The following is a 15196-nucleotide window of genomic DNA, read 5'->3' as shown; positions in this document are numbered from 1 at the left end:
ATTATTTAAAAATGCAAAGCACCTGTGACCAGGCAAAGCACGTCTGCAGGTTAAACTGTGCTCGTCGGAGAGAAGAAGGGCTCTCAGGCACCCTCCAGACCCTCCTCCCATCCCATCCAGGCCCTGCCTTTCAGGTAGCAGCCCAGGGATCTGGTTGGTCCTTCATCCTTGGGCACAGGAACCAGGCATTCCCCCGGTGGTGGTATCTTGAGTCTAGGCAGTGGCGTCACATCAGCAGGGCTGCTGGGGGGGCCTGCGGGGGCGAGAGCCTTCTCTGCGACAGCAGGAGCCCGTCTCCCCCAGAATGAGATGAGTCACGGTCCTGTCGGTGCAGCTGCCACTTCTGCTTCTGCAGCAGGTGCGTGTGGAGGCAAGCTAGTCCTGAGACCGCCCCACGCGCTGTGCCTCTCTCTTCCCCAGTGCACGGGCAGCATGCCAGCAGGGCCTCGCGTGTGTGCATGGACGTGTCCTCCATACGCCTGTGTGCATCTTTGCTCTGGGGCGGCAAAGCTTCCAGCCAGGCAGTGGGATGGCCAGTTTGGGAACGTTGGTTAGCTTTGCTTCTCACCAAGTTTGGGGCAGAGGGGACAAAACAGGAAGGAGCTGGTTTCCGCCCACAAGGCTCACCCACGGAGCTGCGGGGCAGTTGGGAGCTTGTTCGTGAGCCTGTGTAGCGTCCTGGGCTGAGGTGATGAGGCAGCAGTTGCCTACTCTCTGGCCACAGGCAAGGCCCTGCCGGCCCCTGGGGCCTCCCATGGGGGTTCACTTCCTGAGCCTGGCCAGGCATATTCTCAAAGGACAGGAACCTCGGTCTGAAGACCATCAGCCTGGAGGGTTGGTGGGAACTTGTGAGGCAGAAGTTCTGGGGAGAGAAGCCACTCAGGCTTGGGTTTTGTTCAGTTGTAGGGGACCCTCTGGTCATCCAGCACACCTAGGACATGGGCCTTGAGGACAGCAGGTGTCCAGGGGATCTCCTCTTTGTTTTGTAAAAGCGTGACCTGTAGAGCCTCCCTGTGAGACTCTGGTGTGCCAGTCTGGAACCAGGTGGTGCGCCGGGTCCCCAGTGACCTCCCTGGGAAACAGAGGCTGTTCCAGCCCAGCCTTCCTGAGGAGCAGGCTCATGGCTACTTTCCTGTGTTTCTCTGCACTGCCCACTCCCTCTGGGCTCCCAGTCTCCAATCCGCCACCTGGAGAGCAGAGTCTGTCACCATCTGTCACCTTTGGCCCAAGCATCTGGATCTTCAACGAGCCACTACCCATCATCGTGCCTGGCCAACTGAGTGCCCTGAGTGTAGCTCCTCTACTCCAAATGCGAGTTGTGCAGTTTCCCCAGAAATCACGAGCAGCGCTCATTTGGGAAAGCCCTTTGACTGCATTCTGCTGTTTGAGCCACATCAGATTTAGGCTGCTGAACCTGTGTTCAAACCTATTTGACCGAGATCCACTTTAAATACACATACGACACCTTGACCCAAGGTGCACATGTATTTGTGTATAAAACCGAGACAGAAGCTCAAGGACTAATATTCATCTTTATTGTGTGCTCACACTCCATCACTTTCTAGTTGATTCTTTTTTCTCCCCTGCTGGTTGGATGTCATCACCTGCTCGGATTCTGTAACCCACAGTTGGAAAACACAGAGTAGAGTGGAGGTATCACCTGATGCCCATTTTACAGATAAGGAGATTGAGTGCAGAAACTTGCACCAGGGTCCTAAGCACAAAAGTCTCTGCCGTCACAGAGCTGTTCTAGAGGCAGACAGACAATAATCAAATAAATATATAATTAGGACCGTAGTGGAGTGCTATGAAAAGAATTCCAATGCCGGGGTGAGGGGGCAGGCAGTGTTGGGTAGGAGCTGCTCTTTTATATGAGGAGGGTGGGGGAGGCCCCTCCAGTGATCTCAGACAGGAAGAAAGCGAGGGGCTGGCCAGGCTGAGAAATCTAGGGGAGAGGATATCGAGGCAGGGGAGGAGCAAGTATGAGCAGACAGTGGTGTGGTCCTGCCCTCCAGGCTGGTCGCCTCTGCAGGAGCCCGTCAGACTTGACCAGCATTGCCAAGAGCTCAGCCGGGCAAGGCGCAGAGCACAAGACTTGGCTGCCCTGATCTCCGCTGCCTGCGGGTCATGCAGCCCTCCACCTCCCTCTGGGAAGTCCTTACCTCTGGGCTGGGCTCCTTGCATCCCCAGAGGTGCCTCCCCAGCACCTCCATCCCCAGTTGCCCTGGCTGCTATGGTTGGACAGGCCACTCAGCTAGGGTACAAGTCTCCCAGGTGTGACTGAGAACCTTGGCCATTTGCTGTCTCCTGTGACTAAGACAGACACAAGCCAGACAGAGGCATGAGGCTCTTTCCTGTTGCCCGGCCCTTCTCCCAATTTCCCTCCCCCAACACACATACGCACACACACACACACACACACATACACACACACACCCTGTGTGCCCTGGGTAGAGGCAGTGCCACAGCTGTGGGTGCTTTGCTTTTCCGCTCCTCCTGGTTCCACATCTAGAATTTTGTGACTTGGTGAGGGGGTGGTGCCAGAGAGCCAGTGCCGGCTCTCGTGGGAGAGGCAGCTTCATCCCCGGCCTCCTGGGAGCTGGCACCCTGGAAGGTCTTCATGCCCTGCCCCTTCGCTGGAATCTGCTGGCCTCACTCTTGTGCTCCCCAGCGGTCGGTAGGAAGCATCACTGGACACTCACTATAGGCCTAAGCACAAGAGGTGGGGCTGAAGGCTAACTCCTGGCTTCTGATATGTGAGAGCTCCTTGGGGAGATGTCCACAAAACGTGGTGGGCACTGCTGGACCTGGTGAGGGGAGCAGGGGAAATATGGTCCTGGTTGGTAGAGAGGAGGCAGTGTTTAGGGGCAGGGACAGCTCCACGAGAGGACGGAGCCAAAGCGGGGTGGGGGAATGGTGGGGTCCGCCAGAGGAGTAAGTCATTCTTAAGTGTGAGTTTGGACTCTGCCTTATAAACGCTGGAAGCCACCAAAGGTCTTTGATTGTGCCAGGCATCTTAGGTGTTTGAGGGAGATTAGCTCGGGGGAAATGTACACGAGAGATCGGGGTGGGGGCAGGAGAGGGTGTGCAGCAGGTAGGCCTGTACCCACATTGCTGGGGGTTGGGAAGGAAGGGTGCCGGAAGAAAGCCTGCATTCCCATGGCCCAGGCAGCCAGGCTGCTGTGAAGCGCTGGGAGGTAGAGGGAAGGGCTGACACCCTCAGACTCGGACCCTTCCAGCCTGCACTGAGAAGGGACCAAGCAGTTCCAAGGGTAAGGTGGTTTGGGGGAGCCTAAGCTCTTCCTAAAGGGCGACGTGGAGTCAGAGCCCGGGTGAAGGAGGAGCTTAGATTGGGCCTCAGGTCACACCACTTCATCAGTTGCATGACCTGTGGACTCGGGGATAGGGGGAGACACACAGCCATGGAAGTAGCTCTCTGCAGCGATCGGGGGAAAGGTGGCCACTTCTGAACAGCCTGTCACCATGCAGGGCATACTGTTGTGCACTGGGCACTGAGACAGGCCTGGGGGGTCCAGTACCAACTCAGATGGGGGTTATCTCGGACTGACTGAGAGCTGCGGTCACTTGGTGGGGTGATGGGCATGGCCTGTTTTGAGTCTGTGCCTGCCAGGCCCTGAAGATCTCCCTCTGTCTCCCTCTGCAGTGATGGGTCGTTCCCCTATGACTCTGTCCCTTGGCAGCAGAACACCAACCAGCCTCCCGGCTCCCTTTCCGTGGTCACCACGGTTTGGGGAGTAACCAACACATCCCAGAGCCAGGTAAGAGCCTATACTGCCCTCAGCCACAGCTCCTTCTAGGCGGGAGTGTCCCTTGACCCCTGGAGCCATACCAGCCCTCTTCGCCCTCACAGGCCCTGCCCTGCTGGAAAGACCAGCTTCCAGGGCACACCCAGCTGTGGACACGTCTCCACCCCTGGCAGGCTCTGCACCCGCCTCAGGAGGGCAGCCTCTATGGACTGCCCCCATCCTAAGGCCTTTCTGGAGGAATGGCATTCATCTGACAGACAGCAAGGGGTTCTTCCCTAGCCCATTTGCTCTGGTAAACAGGAGAACTTCCTCTGTGTTATTGGCTTCAGGGCTCCAAGGTCTGAGGTCTCTGACCCTGGATGTACGGCCTGAGTTGGAGTTCATCAAAATATTGTGCCTTGGACTTCTGACAACTCCCTACTCCCCATTGCCCTAGTCAAACCCACCTCCCTCTCATTCCTTCCTCTTTCTTCCACTCCTCCTCTGCCCAGTCAGGGAGTCTCCCATCTGTCTGACCTCTGCCAGCCTTGGCTGTGGCTACATGGAAGGCTTAGGGCTGCTTGTCACCTTGGAGGGAGCCACTGGGCTGACCGGTTGTCGCCTGCTCCTGCTGCCCTCCAGAGCTAGCAGGGTGGGTTCCTCTTGGCCCTCACAGAGCAGCAGCCAGGGGCCTTGGGGCCCCTGTGTGACAAGACGCTGGCATCCAGGCTTGTTTGTGGGGCAGTAGGCTGCATGGCCAGGGCTCTCCCCACGGGCACCTGGTACAAGAGCAGCCTCTTCTCCCTTCACTGGGCTGCCCAGCCCCTGGGGACCGCTTGAGCTGGCTTTGTGGGGCTTGGTCATACACTCAGCTTGTTCCATCACAAGGCTGACATTCTCATCCCCCACGCCACCTGTCACCCAGGCCCGCTCCTTATCACCGGTACACTCAGAATAGTTCACCCACCCTCCATTTTTTTCCTCCTCCCTGTTGTCCTGCCTCCACTTTGTTCTTTCTCCCTTTCCCCTCTTCATTTATCCCTCTTCCTCTCCATACTACCTCAGGTAGCACCTTAGGTGACAACCACTTCTCTGCCCACAGGTCCTTGGGAACCCTATGGCCAATGCCAACAACCCCATGAATCCAGGCGGCAACCCCATGGCGTCGGGCATGACCACCAGCAACCCAGGCCTCAACTCCCCACAGTTTGCGGGGCAGCAGCAGCAGTTCTCAGCCAAGGCTGGCCCTGCTCAGCCCTACATCCAGCAGAGCATGTATGGCCGGCCCAACTACCCCGGCAGCGGAGGCTTTGGGGCCAGGTGAGCAGGGCTGACCTGTGGCAGAAGCCATGGACGCCGCCCCTCTCCCTCCTTCCAGCGGGGAGGGACCCACTTAAATCCCAGCTCCATACTTTCTTCCCTGAGAAGTTATCCTCTGTTGTTACATGAGTTGAAGGGGCTCAGTCATCCCTGGCTCCCAGGGCTGGCCTGCAGATAAGGCGCTGCAGCAGTTGGCCTGTGTTCTGACAGTCGTCAGGCTCGTAGAAATAGAGGGGTGACATTCTTATTCCTCAAAACCTCAAAACAAGCCTTCTCTAAATTGTGTCTTTAATAAATAGGAAGATATTGAGAAAATCTGGATTGGGAAAGTCGTAGAGCAGGTATAGATGGGGTCCAGTTGCCCAAAGACAGTGAAGCAGTCTGGGAAAATCTGCTCTGCCTTGCTGATTGGTGAAAGCAGAACTATGCGGAGACTGCGAGTCCCTTGGCTCGGAAGAAAAGGGCAGGGGCTCCCAGGATATGGAGTTCTGGGGAGGGGTGTGAGGCGAGCAGAGGTGCCCATTCTCTTTCCACCCCACCCTGCCTAAGACCCCCACCTTGGCCTCAGCCCTCACCAGCCCTGGCTGGGTTTCTGGCCTGGGGTTGGCACAGCTGTATGACCTGGTGGTTAAACACAGGGATCAGAAACACCTGCAGCCGCAGCTGCAGCTCCGCCATCAATGCTGCAGGGCCGTGGCAAGTTGCTCAGGTTCTCTGAGACTCAGTGTCCTTCAGAAGATGGGCTCACCAGGGCCCCAACAGCATGCAGTGAGGGTGCAGGCCCCCCCGAGGGCTCCAGGAGCACAGCAGCCTGGTCGTTGCCAAGTGGCACAAATGAATGGCTGCCAATCGCAAGAGGCCCCGTCCCCTCTAGGTTCTGGGTACAGCTCCATCCTCTCCCTTCCGGCCCACAGCTTGCCCTCGGTTCCCCTCAGATGCAGGCAGTACCTAACTCTTCCACCCTTCTCCCCCTGCAGTTACCCTGGGGGTCCTAACGCCCCCGCAGGCATGGGCATCCCTCCGCACACCAGGCCGCCTGCTGACTTCACTCAGCCCGCGGCAGCCGCCGCAGCAGCGGCAGTGGCAGCAGCAGCAGCCACAGCTACGGCCACAGCCACGGCCACTGTGGCAGCCCTGCAGGAGACACAGAACAAGGATATAAACCAGTATGGACCGGTAAGGGTTCCCACTAATCCTGGTCCAGCCTTGCCCAGCCAGCCAGGCAGACAGCCCTGGGAAACCAGAGTTGGGATGTCAGTGCTTATGGGGCCATGTGTGCTGGGGGAGCTGACTGCATTAGGGTGCATTTGGGCTTTCATGGAAGCATGTGGAGGTCTGCGTGTTTAGAATGGGGCGTGTCTAGAATGGGGCATGTCAGTGTGCTTGGGTGTGGTGGGGTGTCTGGGTGCTGGTGTTTGTTCTGTGTGTTGGTGGCTCGTGTACAACTGCATATGGGGAAAAGGTTCTACATGGCTCTCTGGGCCCCCAACTCACCAAAGAGTGGGCTCAATGTCTAAAAATAGTCTTGTGACCGGTCTGTCTCCTGGATTGCCTCTGAGACCAGTGCCCTCCTAGTCACCCTATCCGTGGGTCTGCGCAGGCCCCAGTGCTGCTCCCTGACCTTCTGAAGGATGGGTTGGGGGATGAGGAGAAGGGGAGCCCCCATAGGAATGCAGAACAGGAGGCGAGGAGGTGGGAACTGCAGGGCAGAGGGGCAGAAGTGGAAGCTGGGCTGAGGCCAACTTTGTGGATAGAGGGTGTGCCTTCACTGGCCTAGGACCGAGGGCAGGGCCAGGGCTCCCAGGAAAGGGGCTGCAGTCTCACTCGGGCTCCTGCCTCCACCCTCATCTACCTCCACCCTCCCATGCCCCTCCCTGTTCCTGCACACTTTCCTGGTTTTCTGCCTGCCTCCCTCCCTGGAAATGCTGCCTGTGCATTGGAGTGACCACCCCCCACCCCACCCCACCCCATCCCCTAACACCCCTGAGCTGCATCTCTCTTGTGCGGCTGCAGAGGGCAGCAGTGAGCCTGGGTGGATCCTGCTCCCCTGGGGCCTGGTTGGTCACCAGTCACTGCCGCACAGGACGGTGCCCCCTCCCCACTCTTCCACCTCCCCAACCCTTCCCTCCCTGCACTTTCAATGCATGTGGCATTTTATTCTTTTTTTTTTTTCTTCTCCCGTTGAAGGTCTGTTCCTCTTTCCAGATGGGTCCCACCCAGGCGTATAACAGCCAATTCATGAACCAGCCCGGGCCGCGGGGGCCTGCCTCCATGGGGGGCAGCATGAACCCCGCGAGCATGGCAGCTGGCATGACGCCCTCGGGGATGAGCGGCCCTCCCATGGGCATGAACCAGCCCCGGCCGCCCGGCATCAGCCCCTTTGGCACACATGGGCAGCGGATGCCCCAGCAGACCTACCCGGGCCCCCGGCCCCAGTCCCTTCCTATCCAGAACATAAAGAGGCCATACCCTGGAGAGGTGAGTGCAGCAGTGGGAGACTGGGAGGTGGGAACTGGGACACCTGGGCTTGAAGACATGGGCCGTGGGTACGGCTTTGGAAGAGGTGTGGCTTGGACTCCAGCACACTTGGACAAAGAGGCAGGGGCTTAGGGGTCAGGTGCTCCTGGGTTTGAGACCCGGTTCTGCTGTTTCCCAACTGAAAGACCTTGAGCCAGTCACCCTGCCTCCTAAGGCTGCTTGAGGGACTTGAGGAGATGTCCGTGAAGTGCTTGGCCCTGGGCTGGCATGTGCCGCCACTCAGCAAGCAGCAGTTCCTCTTACTGTAGTGACTCTTGTCTTGGCTCAGCCCCTAACTGGGTGACCTGGGTTTAGTTCCTCCTGCTTACATGAGAGCTTCCCCAACTCCTCTCCAAGAAAGAGAGCTGAGACAAAATGCTTCCAGTCTATAAGGGCTGACCCGTCGGGGAAGTGACTGGAAGGCAGGCAGCGTGTTTCCAGTCTACAAGGATTGACCTGTCGGGGAAGTGACTGGAAGGCAGAGAGCGTGTTTCCAGTCTATAAGGACTGACCCGTCGGGGAAGTGACTGGAAGGCAGGCAGCTATTTCCAGTCTATAAGGATTGACCCGTCAGGGAAGTGACTGGAAGGCAGGCAGCATGTTTCTTAGCTCTTGTTTCCATCCACACTTGGTCACTGTATAGGAAGTGGCACTGCCTCTTGGGCTGCACAGCCAGCTCAGCCAAGGTGTTGGGGAAGATTTAGGGAAGTACAACCCACACCTCCTGCCCTCTGGGAAGTGAGGTTTTAGCAGGAAAGAAAAGTTTTGAGCAGAGACTCACCAGGGAATGAAGCATGGCAGGCTTCCTGGAGGGAGTGTCACAAGTGAATCCTCAGAAAACAATGCTGGCAGCAGCTGGCCCATCTGGGTACCCAGGTAAGGATTTGGTTTACCTGCAGAAGACGTAGGGATGTGGCTCTGCAGATGGCCCTCGTGAAGCCCTGGCTGCTCCCCACGACCAAGCCCCTTTTTGAGCAGGGTGTGCCCAGCTCTCTGCCTGCCTCCCTCCCAGCTTGCATGCCCACTCTCAGAGCAGTTTTCTCCTCCTAGCTCCTCTCAGCACTGTGGCCTTCACCTTGGGCTCACAGCGGCTTTAGATTCCAAAGACCTTAAGTTCCTTGAAGATCTGCACATTTCCCCTCAGTATCCACCTTAGGATGGGCTGGGAGGCTTGGCAACAAGTGGAGGTATCCTGAGTTCAGGAGGGGAAAGAGAGAGAGAGGGGTCAGGGGCTTCCTCATGCATCCAAGAGGCTGGATCAAGCCCCAACCCTCCACCTGGTGGACACTAGTTCAGGGAGGGGCCAGAGAAGGACCATTGGCTCCTGGGTCCTGAGTTTGGGGGAGCCTCAAGCTGTTGGCACCTCTCCTGGCACCCAGGCCCCGTGCAGTTTCTAGGCCTTTTCTCAGCCACCCTGTGCTCAAAATCCCAGTGTCCCAGTGGCTGTGCTGGGGGTGCATCTGTTAGCCCATGCCAAAGGAGGCAATCTCGGATGAGGCTGCAGCAGAATTCCTGGTCATTGGTGTCACCCCTGCCCCTGCACCTGTGCCGTGCTTATGGCTCTTGCCTGCCTAAAGAGAGCACACCAAAGGCTCTCCATATGTTTACTAAATTAATCATCCTTTTCATAGAGTGCTGGTGCTACCCAGCTACAGCACTGGGTGGTCACAGCCTATGCGGCCTGATCCTGTCTGGGAAGACTGGCCTTCCTTCCCCTTGCCATGGCTTGCTCATACAGTATTTGAATTGTTCGAACCTTAGGACAGGGGTTGGGTCATCTGGTCCCACAGAGGACTCTCTTCTCTAGCTTGGTGGGCAGGTAGGCACCAGCTACATCTTCTACACCTCCTGTGGTAGGTGCCTCACTGTCACCCAGAGCAGCTACCATGTTGCAACAATGTGAGTTGTAGATTCCTCCACACTGACACTCTCTGACATTTATCCCCAAGTCCATCATTCGTTTGTTGAGCAAGTATTAAGGGCATTTTGCCAGGCACTGGGGCACAGCCACCAACAGGACCTCTGGGCAAGAGAGACACTCAGATGGGGAAGAAGAAACCACTGACTCACAGGATGTCATGTGGCCATGAGGGTCACTTGATTTTCCAGACAGGGAAGGTGGCTGGAGGGTGGTGCTCTCTCCTCTTCTCTAAATTGTCTCTCCCGGGAGAAGTTGTCTTGTTCCTTCACCAACCTGGCTCTCCCACCTCCTGCACAGGTGGCAGGTTGTCAGTGGTCCAGAACTGAACACTAGGTATGTGTTCTGCTCTGAGGGGAGTACGAGGACAATGCCACCCAGGTTCAGCCTCGGAATGCGGGGGCACAGGGGGCTCCTTTCTGGAAGTGCATCCTGTTGACTGTGTTCCTCTGTCACATTGGGGTACACATTGGGGAGCACAGCCCTAATCCAGGCGCCAGGAGAGACGCAAAGGTCGGGGGAGTTAGAATCAGGCCCCTCATAATGGTGTGAGCAAGAGGCTCTGAAAGTGTCCCTGGAGTTCAGGGGGCACATATGCTCCAGGAAGAACGGCCTCAAGGGGAGGTGGCCTATGATCTGGACAGGCAGAACAAAATGCCCCTGGGTGTCAGGACGAGAAGGGGCCCAAAGCATCATCTAGTTTTGTGGGTGGGAAGCAGCAGGGGCAAATGAGGAGAGGCGGGCCCCATCCCGGTGTTCAGGTGACCTGGCTATGTGTGACGTTGGCATCATTGAAAGTGTTTCCCCTCTCCTTTCTCTCCCACCACAGCCCAACTATGGAAACCAGCAATATGGACCAAACAGCCAGTTCCCCACCCAGCCAGGCCAGTACCCAGCCCCCAACCCCCCGAGGCCACTCACCTCCCCCAACTACCCAGGACAGAGGATGCCCAGCCAACCAAGCTCCGGGCAGTACCCGCCCCCCACGGTCAACATGGGGCAGTATTACAAGGTGAGTCCCAGCCTCGCCACCACCCACGGGGCCCCTTCCCTGCTAACCACCTCACTCCCCTAACTCCACCGGGATCACTCTGACCCTGCGTGTGTTTGCCCCAAGGACAGCGAGGGGTGGGTGATTTCTGAACGTCCCCATGTGTTCAGGGTGAAGTTCGGTGGCCAGAATGTCAGAGTGGCTTTTCTCAGTTCCTATTCTCATTGGTCTCGGATGATGGTTTTTTTTCTCCTTTTCTTATTCATGGCACTCACAAAATAATAAAGGAAATATATTTAATTAAAAAAAATACACACCCCCTGTATATATTAACATTTCATTCTAAACTTTGTCTCTCTATGTGCAGGTGGGCACTAACATGTTATAAAATTGTTATTACAGCTGTAACTTTGAATCTGTACCTTTTACTTAACATGACATAATAAGGATGATACTTACTGCTACTAGAGCCCCTGGGGTTTTTACTTACAATGGCTGCCTAATATTCTGCTGAGATCACCATATCATATTTTATTATTCCTTCTGTTAGGTATTTGGGTTGCTTCTGATTTTTCACTTTAGAAATAATACTATGATGAGTATCTTCAGGCATATAGCCTTTCCTTTCCTTAGGATTATTTTCTTGGGAGTAAAGAAGACACTTTACTATTTTACGTTTATTTGCCAAGAATCATGCTAATTTATTATGGCCATCCGCCGAACAGATTTACCATTTTTGCTCCAACTTCAGCATACTAGGTGTTGCTATTTTTGTAACTTCTGCTAAATTAATAGCTAGGGACAGAGAGAGGCAAAATGCCGTCTCTGAGGTGTAGCTGTCCCGCCCTGCTCACTCCATAACCCAGCAGTGGATGGGCCCCTGTAGCATCCCCGTGCTCCTGGCAGATTTTACTGTCCGGAGGGACAGCGGGCTTCTGATGGCTTTTCTGCCCCCCACTCAGTGTTGTTTATTTTGTTTTAATAGCCAGAACAGTTTAATGGACAAAATAACACGTTCTCGGGAAGCAGCTACAGTAACTACAGCCAAGGGAATGTCAACAGGGTATGTTCCAATTTAATTTACAAATTCTAAGCCACAGGCAGTTGTTGCCTCTAAAGGTTCTCACTGTTACTGCTCCAGTGTCTCTGGACGTTCAGAGGGACCCATGGGTGGGGATGCACTCCCTGGTCCCCTGTCCTGGGGACAGAGATGCTCAGGAGTGAGAATCCACGGCTGCAGGTGGGGTGAGCCCTAGGGCAGAGTGTCAGCCTGGCTAGTCTTGAAAACAAGGAGAGGGAGAGGGGCTCCTGGGGAACCTGGGCCCCAGATTCTGCTGCCCCCGACTCCACCTGGGGACCCTGATGGGCTAGGCATAGAGGGTGTGGCCTTGAGTTGTGATGTGGGAAGCCCACCTGCTCGAGTGACAGGAGGCCTGGGCTTCATTCCCACTGTCCTGTCCTCCAAGGGTTGTGCTGAGCAAGTCCCCAACCCTGAGCCTGTGTGTCCCCATTTGTCACATGGATGAGTAAGGGTCTCCACATGCACCTGACACGGGCGCTCAGTGGTGAGACCCAGATGAAGGGTGGGGAGGCCTTTCCCAGGGCTGTCTTCTGAGCAGGACAGAGATCTGTGAGAGAGAAGGGTTTCCCTGCGGGAGGCTCCCCTCCCGAGGGGCATGGCCCCAGGCCCCTGGGATGAGTGCGGTGTATGTCCATAGCCATGGCCCCTTCTGTCTCCGTAATCCCATAACCTGTGTGTGTCTTCTTTCCCTCCAGCCTCCCAGGCCAGTTCCTGTGGCAAATTACCCCCACTCACCTGTTCCAGGGAACCCCACACCCCCCATGACCCCTGGGAGCAGCATCCCTCCATACCTGTCCCCCAGCCAAGACGTCAAACCACCCTTCCCGCCTGACATCAAGCCAAATATGAGTGCTCTGCCGCCACCCCCAGGTGAGGGCCCTCCCTCCCTCTGTTGGGCAGCTCCACTTGGGCCCCCCAGTGGGCCAGGAGCAGGGGGCTTCGCAGTTAGGCTGCCTGGGGAGTGGGCATGCAGAAAGGGCAGAGACTTGAGAGCAGGTGAGATACCCAGGGGCACATTCAGGGCGGGGTCGGCTGCTCACAGACAGCCTTTCTCACTGCTGCCTGGGCGCCTGGAGGCTGGGAGGAAAATCTATACCCAGCCATGGAAGGAGGCAAGGAGGCGGGTGGAAGAAGAGGGGATGAGTAGCTGGGGTGGGGCCGTGTAGAATCGAAGAAGCCATGACTCACTCATGTGCCCTTGGACTGGCTCTGTCTCTGGCCTTGTTGACACACCCCTACCTTCCTCTGAGCGTGCAGCCCAGGGTGAGCAAGTCCCACCCACAGCCCCGGAACCCATGGCGGCTGGGGCTTGTGGCTCACCCACCTCCTCTCCTCGCCCCAGCCAACCACAATGACGAGCTGCGGCTCACATTCCCCGTGCGGGATGGCGTGGTGCTGGAGCCCTTCCGCCTGGAGCACAACCTGGCTGTCAGCAACCATGTGTTCCACCTGCGGCCCACGGTCCACCAGACGCTGATGTGGAGGTGCGTGTCAGGGCAGGGGTGCCAGCCCAGGCGGGATGAAGGAGGTCTCCTGGGATGGCTTCCTTGGGCCCGAGTGGGGCCCTGGTCAGGTGGTAGCAGCATCTTCTGACACCTTCACGTGTTCAGCATCATTGACTGGGCCCTGTCCTGCGGTTGTCATGGGAAGTCTGCAGGTGCACAGGTAGATGAGCAGTCAAGGTGTCGCGGCCCAAGGGCAGGGAGCAACTGTCACTCACCCCAGAAGAAAAGGTGGCTGGCTCAGACCTAGGCTGGGAAGCTGTGTATCCCATCTGAGACCGTGAGCTGACAAGAGGGAATGCAGTCAAGAATTCAAGTGTGACTCACGTGACCAGAGTCAGGAATGCAGAGATGAGGCTGGTGCAGGGGCCAGGCCTGGGTCAGGCAGGCCCCATCTATTGCAAGGGGCTGACCATTGGGCAGGGCTGCTGCTCAGACACTTAGGCACATGCTGGAACGCAAGGTCCGGAGGTTCCCTGCTGAGCCAGGCCCATGCTTAGCACCTTCCACATTTCCTACTTTGATCTTGGAAATGGGCAACACTTTCCCTTTTGACAGAGGAGGAAGCTGAGGCCAGAGAAGTGAATTGGCTTGTGTGAGTTCTCACAGCTAGCCAGGGGCGGAGCTGAGACTTGGTCTCCAGGATGCCAGAACCAACCCTGGGGGTCTCCACCCTTCAGTCCTTCATCCTCAGTCAAGACTCACACTGTCTCACTGTGCTTGTGACTCAGACCCCCTTGACTGCCCAGTGAGCATCTCCAGGGCAAGAGCTGGGTCTGTGCCTGGCACGTGCACACACACCCCTGCTGTTTTCTTGACCATGCTGTGCAGGCTGGGTGAGGTGGCCACAGATAGCTGGTATGGGCGTTCAGAACACAGGAGCTGCAACGCTCAGGCAGGAGGACAGAGGCCCCTGGCACGGGACAAACCACTGTACTGCCTGCCTGCACCCTGCTGACTCACACTCCTTACCTGGGAGTGTCCTGGCCTGGGAGGCCTCCTCCTCCTGGCTTGGTTGTCACGCATACGTGGTCACTGCTGGTTCCCGACACTCCTCAGTGCTGCGTCCTGGGGGGCCTCCTTGGGGAGTGCTCAGAACCAGAAATGGCCGTGGCCTGGGAGGACACCTCCCAGCAGGTCTAGAGATGGGCTTGGCTGGCCTCACAGCAGGTCTTGTCAAATGAGTGCCTGTTCATTTGCCCCTCTGTCTCTGTCCTGGGGATCCAGGAGTTGACCCCTACAGGGAGGACAGTCCAGGGAGATGGGAGCTAGAGCTGTGGTGTGTGACGGGAATGATTGGTGTGCGGGGGTCTTGGGGGCAGTTTGGGTGTAGAGGGAGTATCCAGAATGGGAGAGGAGAACTCAGGCTGGGGGAACCATTGGGGTCAGGGATGGGGTCCTGAGGGTCTTGGAGGTTGTGGTGTGTTTAGAGGTGTGGGTCACACCTCTGGCTCGAGGTCACAGAGGCCATGGACAGCCCCCTGGCAGAGCTGCCCTGAGCACCCCCATTCCCCACCTAGGTCTGACCTGGAGCTACAGTTCAAGTGCTACCACCACGAGGACCGGCAGATGAACACCAACTGGCCTGCCTCGGTGCAGGTCAGCGTGAACGCCACGCCCCTCACCATCGAGCGCGGCGACAACAAGACCTCCCACAAGCCCCTGCACCTGAAGCACGTGTGCCAGCCGGGCCGCAACACCATCCAGATCACTGTCACGGCCTGCTGTTGCGTGAGTGTGGTGGACCAGGGGCAGTGGTGGCACGGGCAGGCCCTGTTTCATGGCGTGGGAGTGCGGAATACCCTGCCCCCCTCTGGTCCTCAGCCTTGTCCCTGGGTCACCACCCCCTGCGCCCAGGGCCTATGCAATAACCTTCAAACCATTGGGCCTTCAAAGCCACTGTGCCCTGGCTTCAGACGTGGCCTCTTCCCCTGGACACTCGGCCTCCATCTGTTCTCCACACATGCCTCTGATTCACCCCTCCTGGCCCCTCCTCCCTACCCTTCATTCATTGGTGCAGTTCTGTGTTCCTCAAAGCCATGTCCTGCTTGCCTCATTCACCAGCAGTTGTCATTGTCAGCACCTTTTCCCCTAGACCCAACTCCCCGAAACCTGGAGTTA

At 57.1% G+C, this 15196-nt stretch overlaps 1 protein-coding gene across 8 annotated transcripts in view; it reads left to right on the top strand.

The window, feature by feature from the left end:
* Positions 1–15196, top strand: part of ZMIZ1 (zinc finger MIZ-type containing 1) — a 245837-nt gene that overhangs the window by 215359 nt on the left and 15282 nt on the right. For 6 of the 8 annotated variants that reach the window (XM_054522404.2, XM_024253583.3, XM_024253585.3 and 3 more), the window contains 9 exons: positions 3665–3779; positions 4849–5066; positions 6044–6242; positions 7254–7544; positions 10331–10513; positions 11478–11555; positions 12269–12443; positions 12916–13057; positions 14596–14806. In XM_054522404.2, the coding sequence (XP_054378379.2) occupies positions 3665–3779; positions 4849–5066; positions 6044–6242; positions 7254–7544; positions 10331–10513; positions 11478–11555; positions 12269–12443; positions 12916–13057; positions 14596–14806 (1612 nt within the window). The remainder of the gene's footprint in view (positions 1–3664; positions 3780–4848; positions 5067–6043; positions 6243–7253; positions 7545–10330; positions 10514–11477; positions 11556–12268; positions 12444–12915; positions 13058–14595; positions 14807–15196) is intronic. The other 2 variants (XM_063727598.1, XM_024253584.3) reach the window with 1 other exon arrangement.

The sequence above is a fragment of the Pongo abelii genome, chromosome 8 (assembly GCF_028885655.2).
Source record: "Pongo abelii isolate AG06213 chromosome 8, NHGRI_mPonAbe1-v2.0_pri, whole genome shotgun sequence".
Taxonomy (NCBI): Eukaryota; Metazoa; Chordata; class Mammalia; order Primates; family Hominidae; genus Pongo; species Pongo abelii.
The sequence above is the reverse complement of the archived record's forward strand: the minus strand, read 5'-3'. Positions and strand labels throughout refer to the sequence as shown.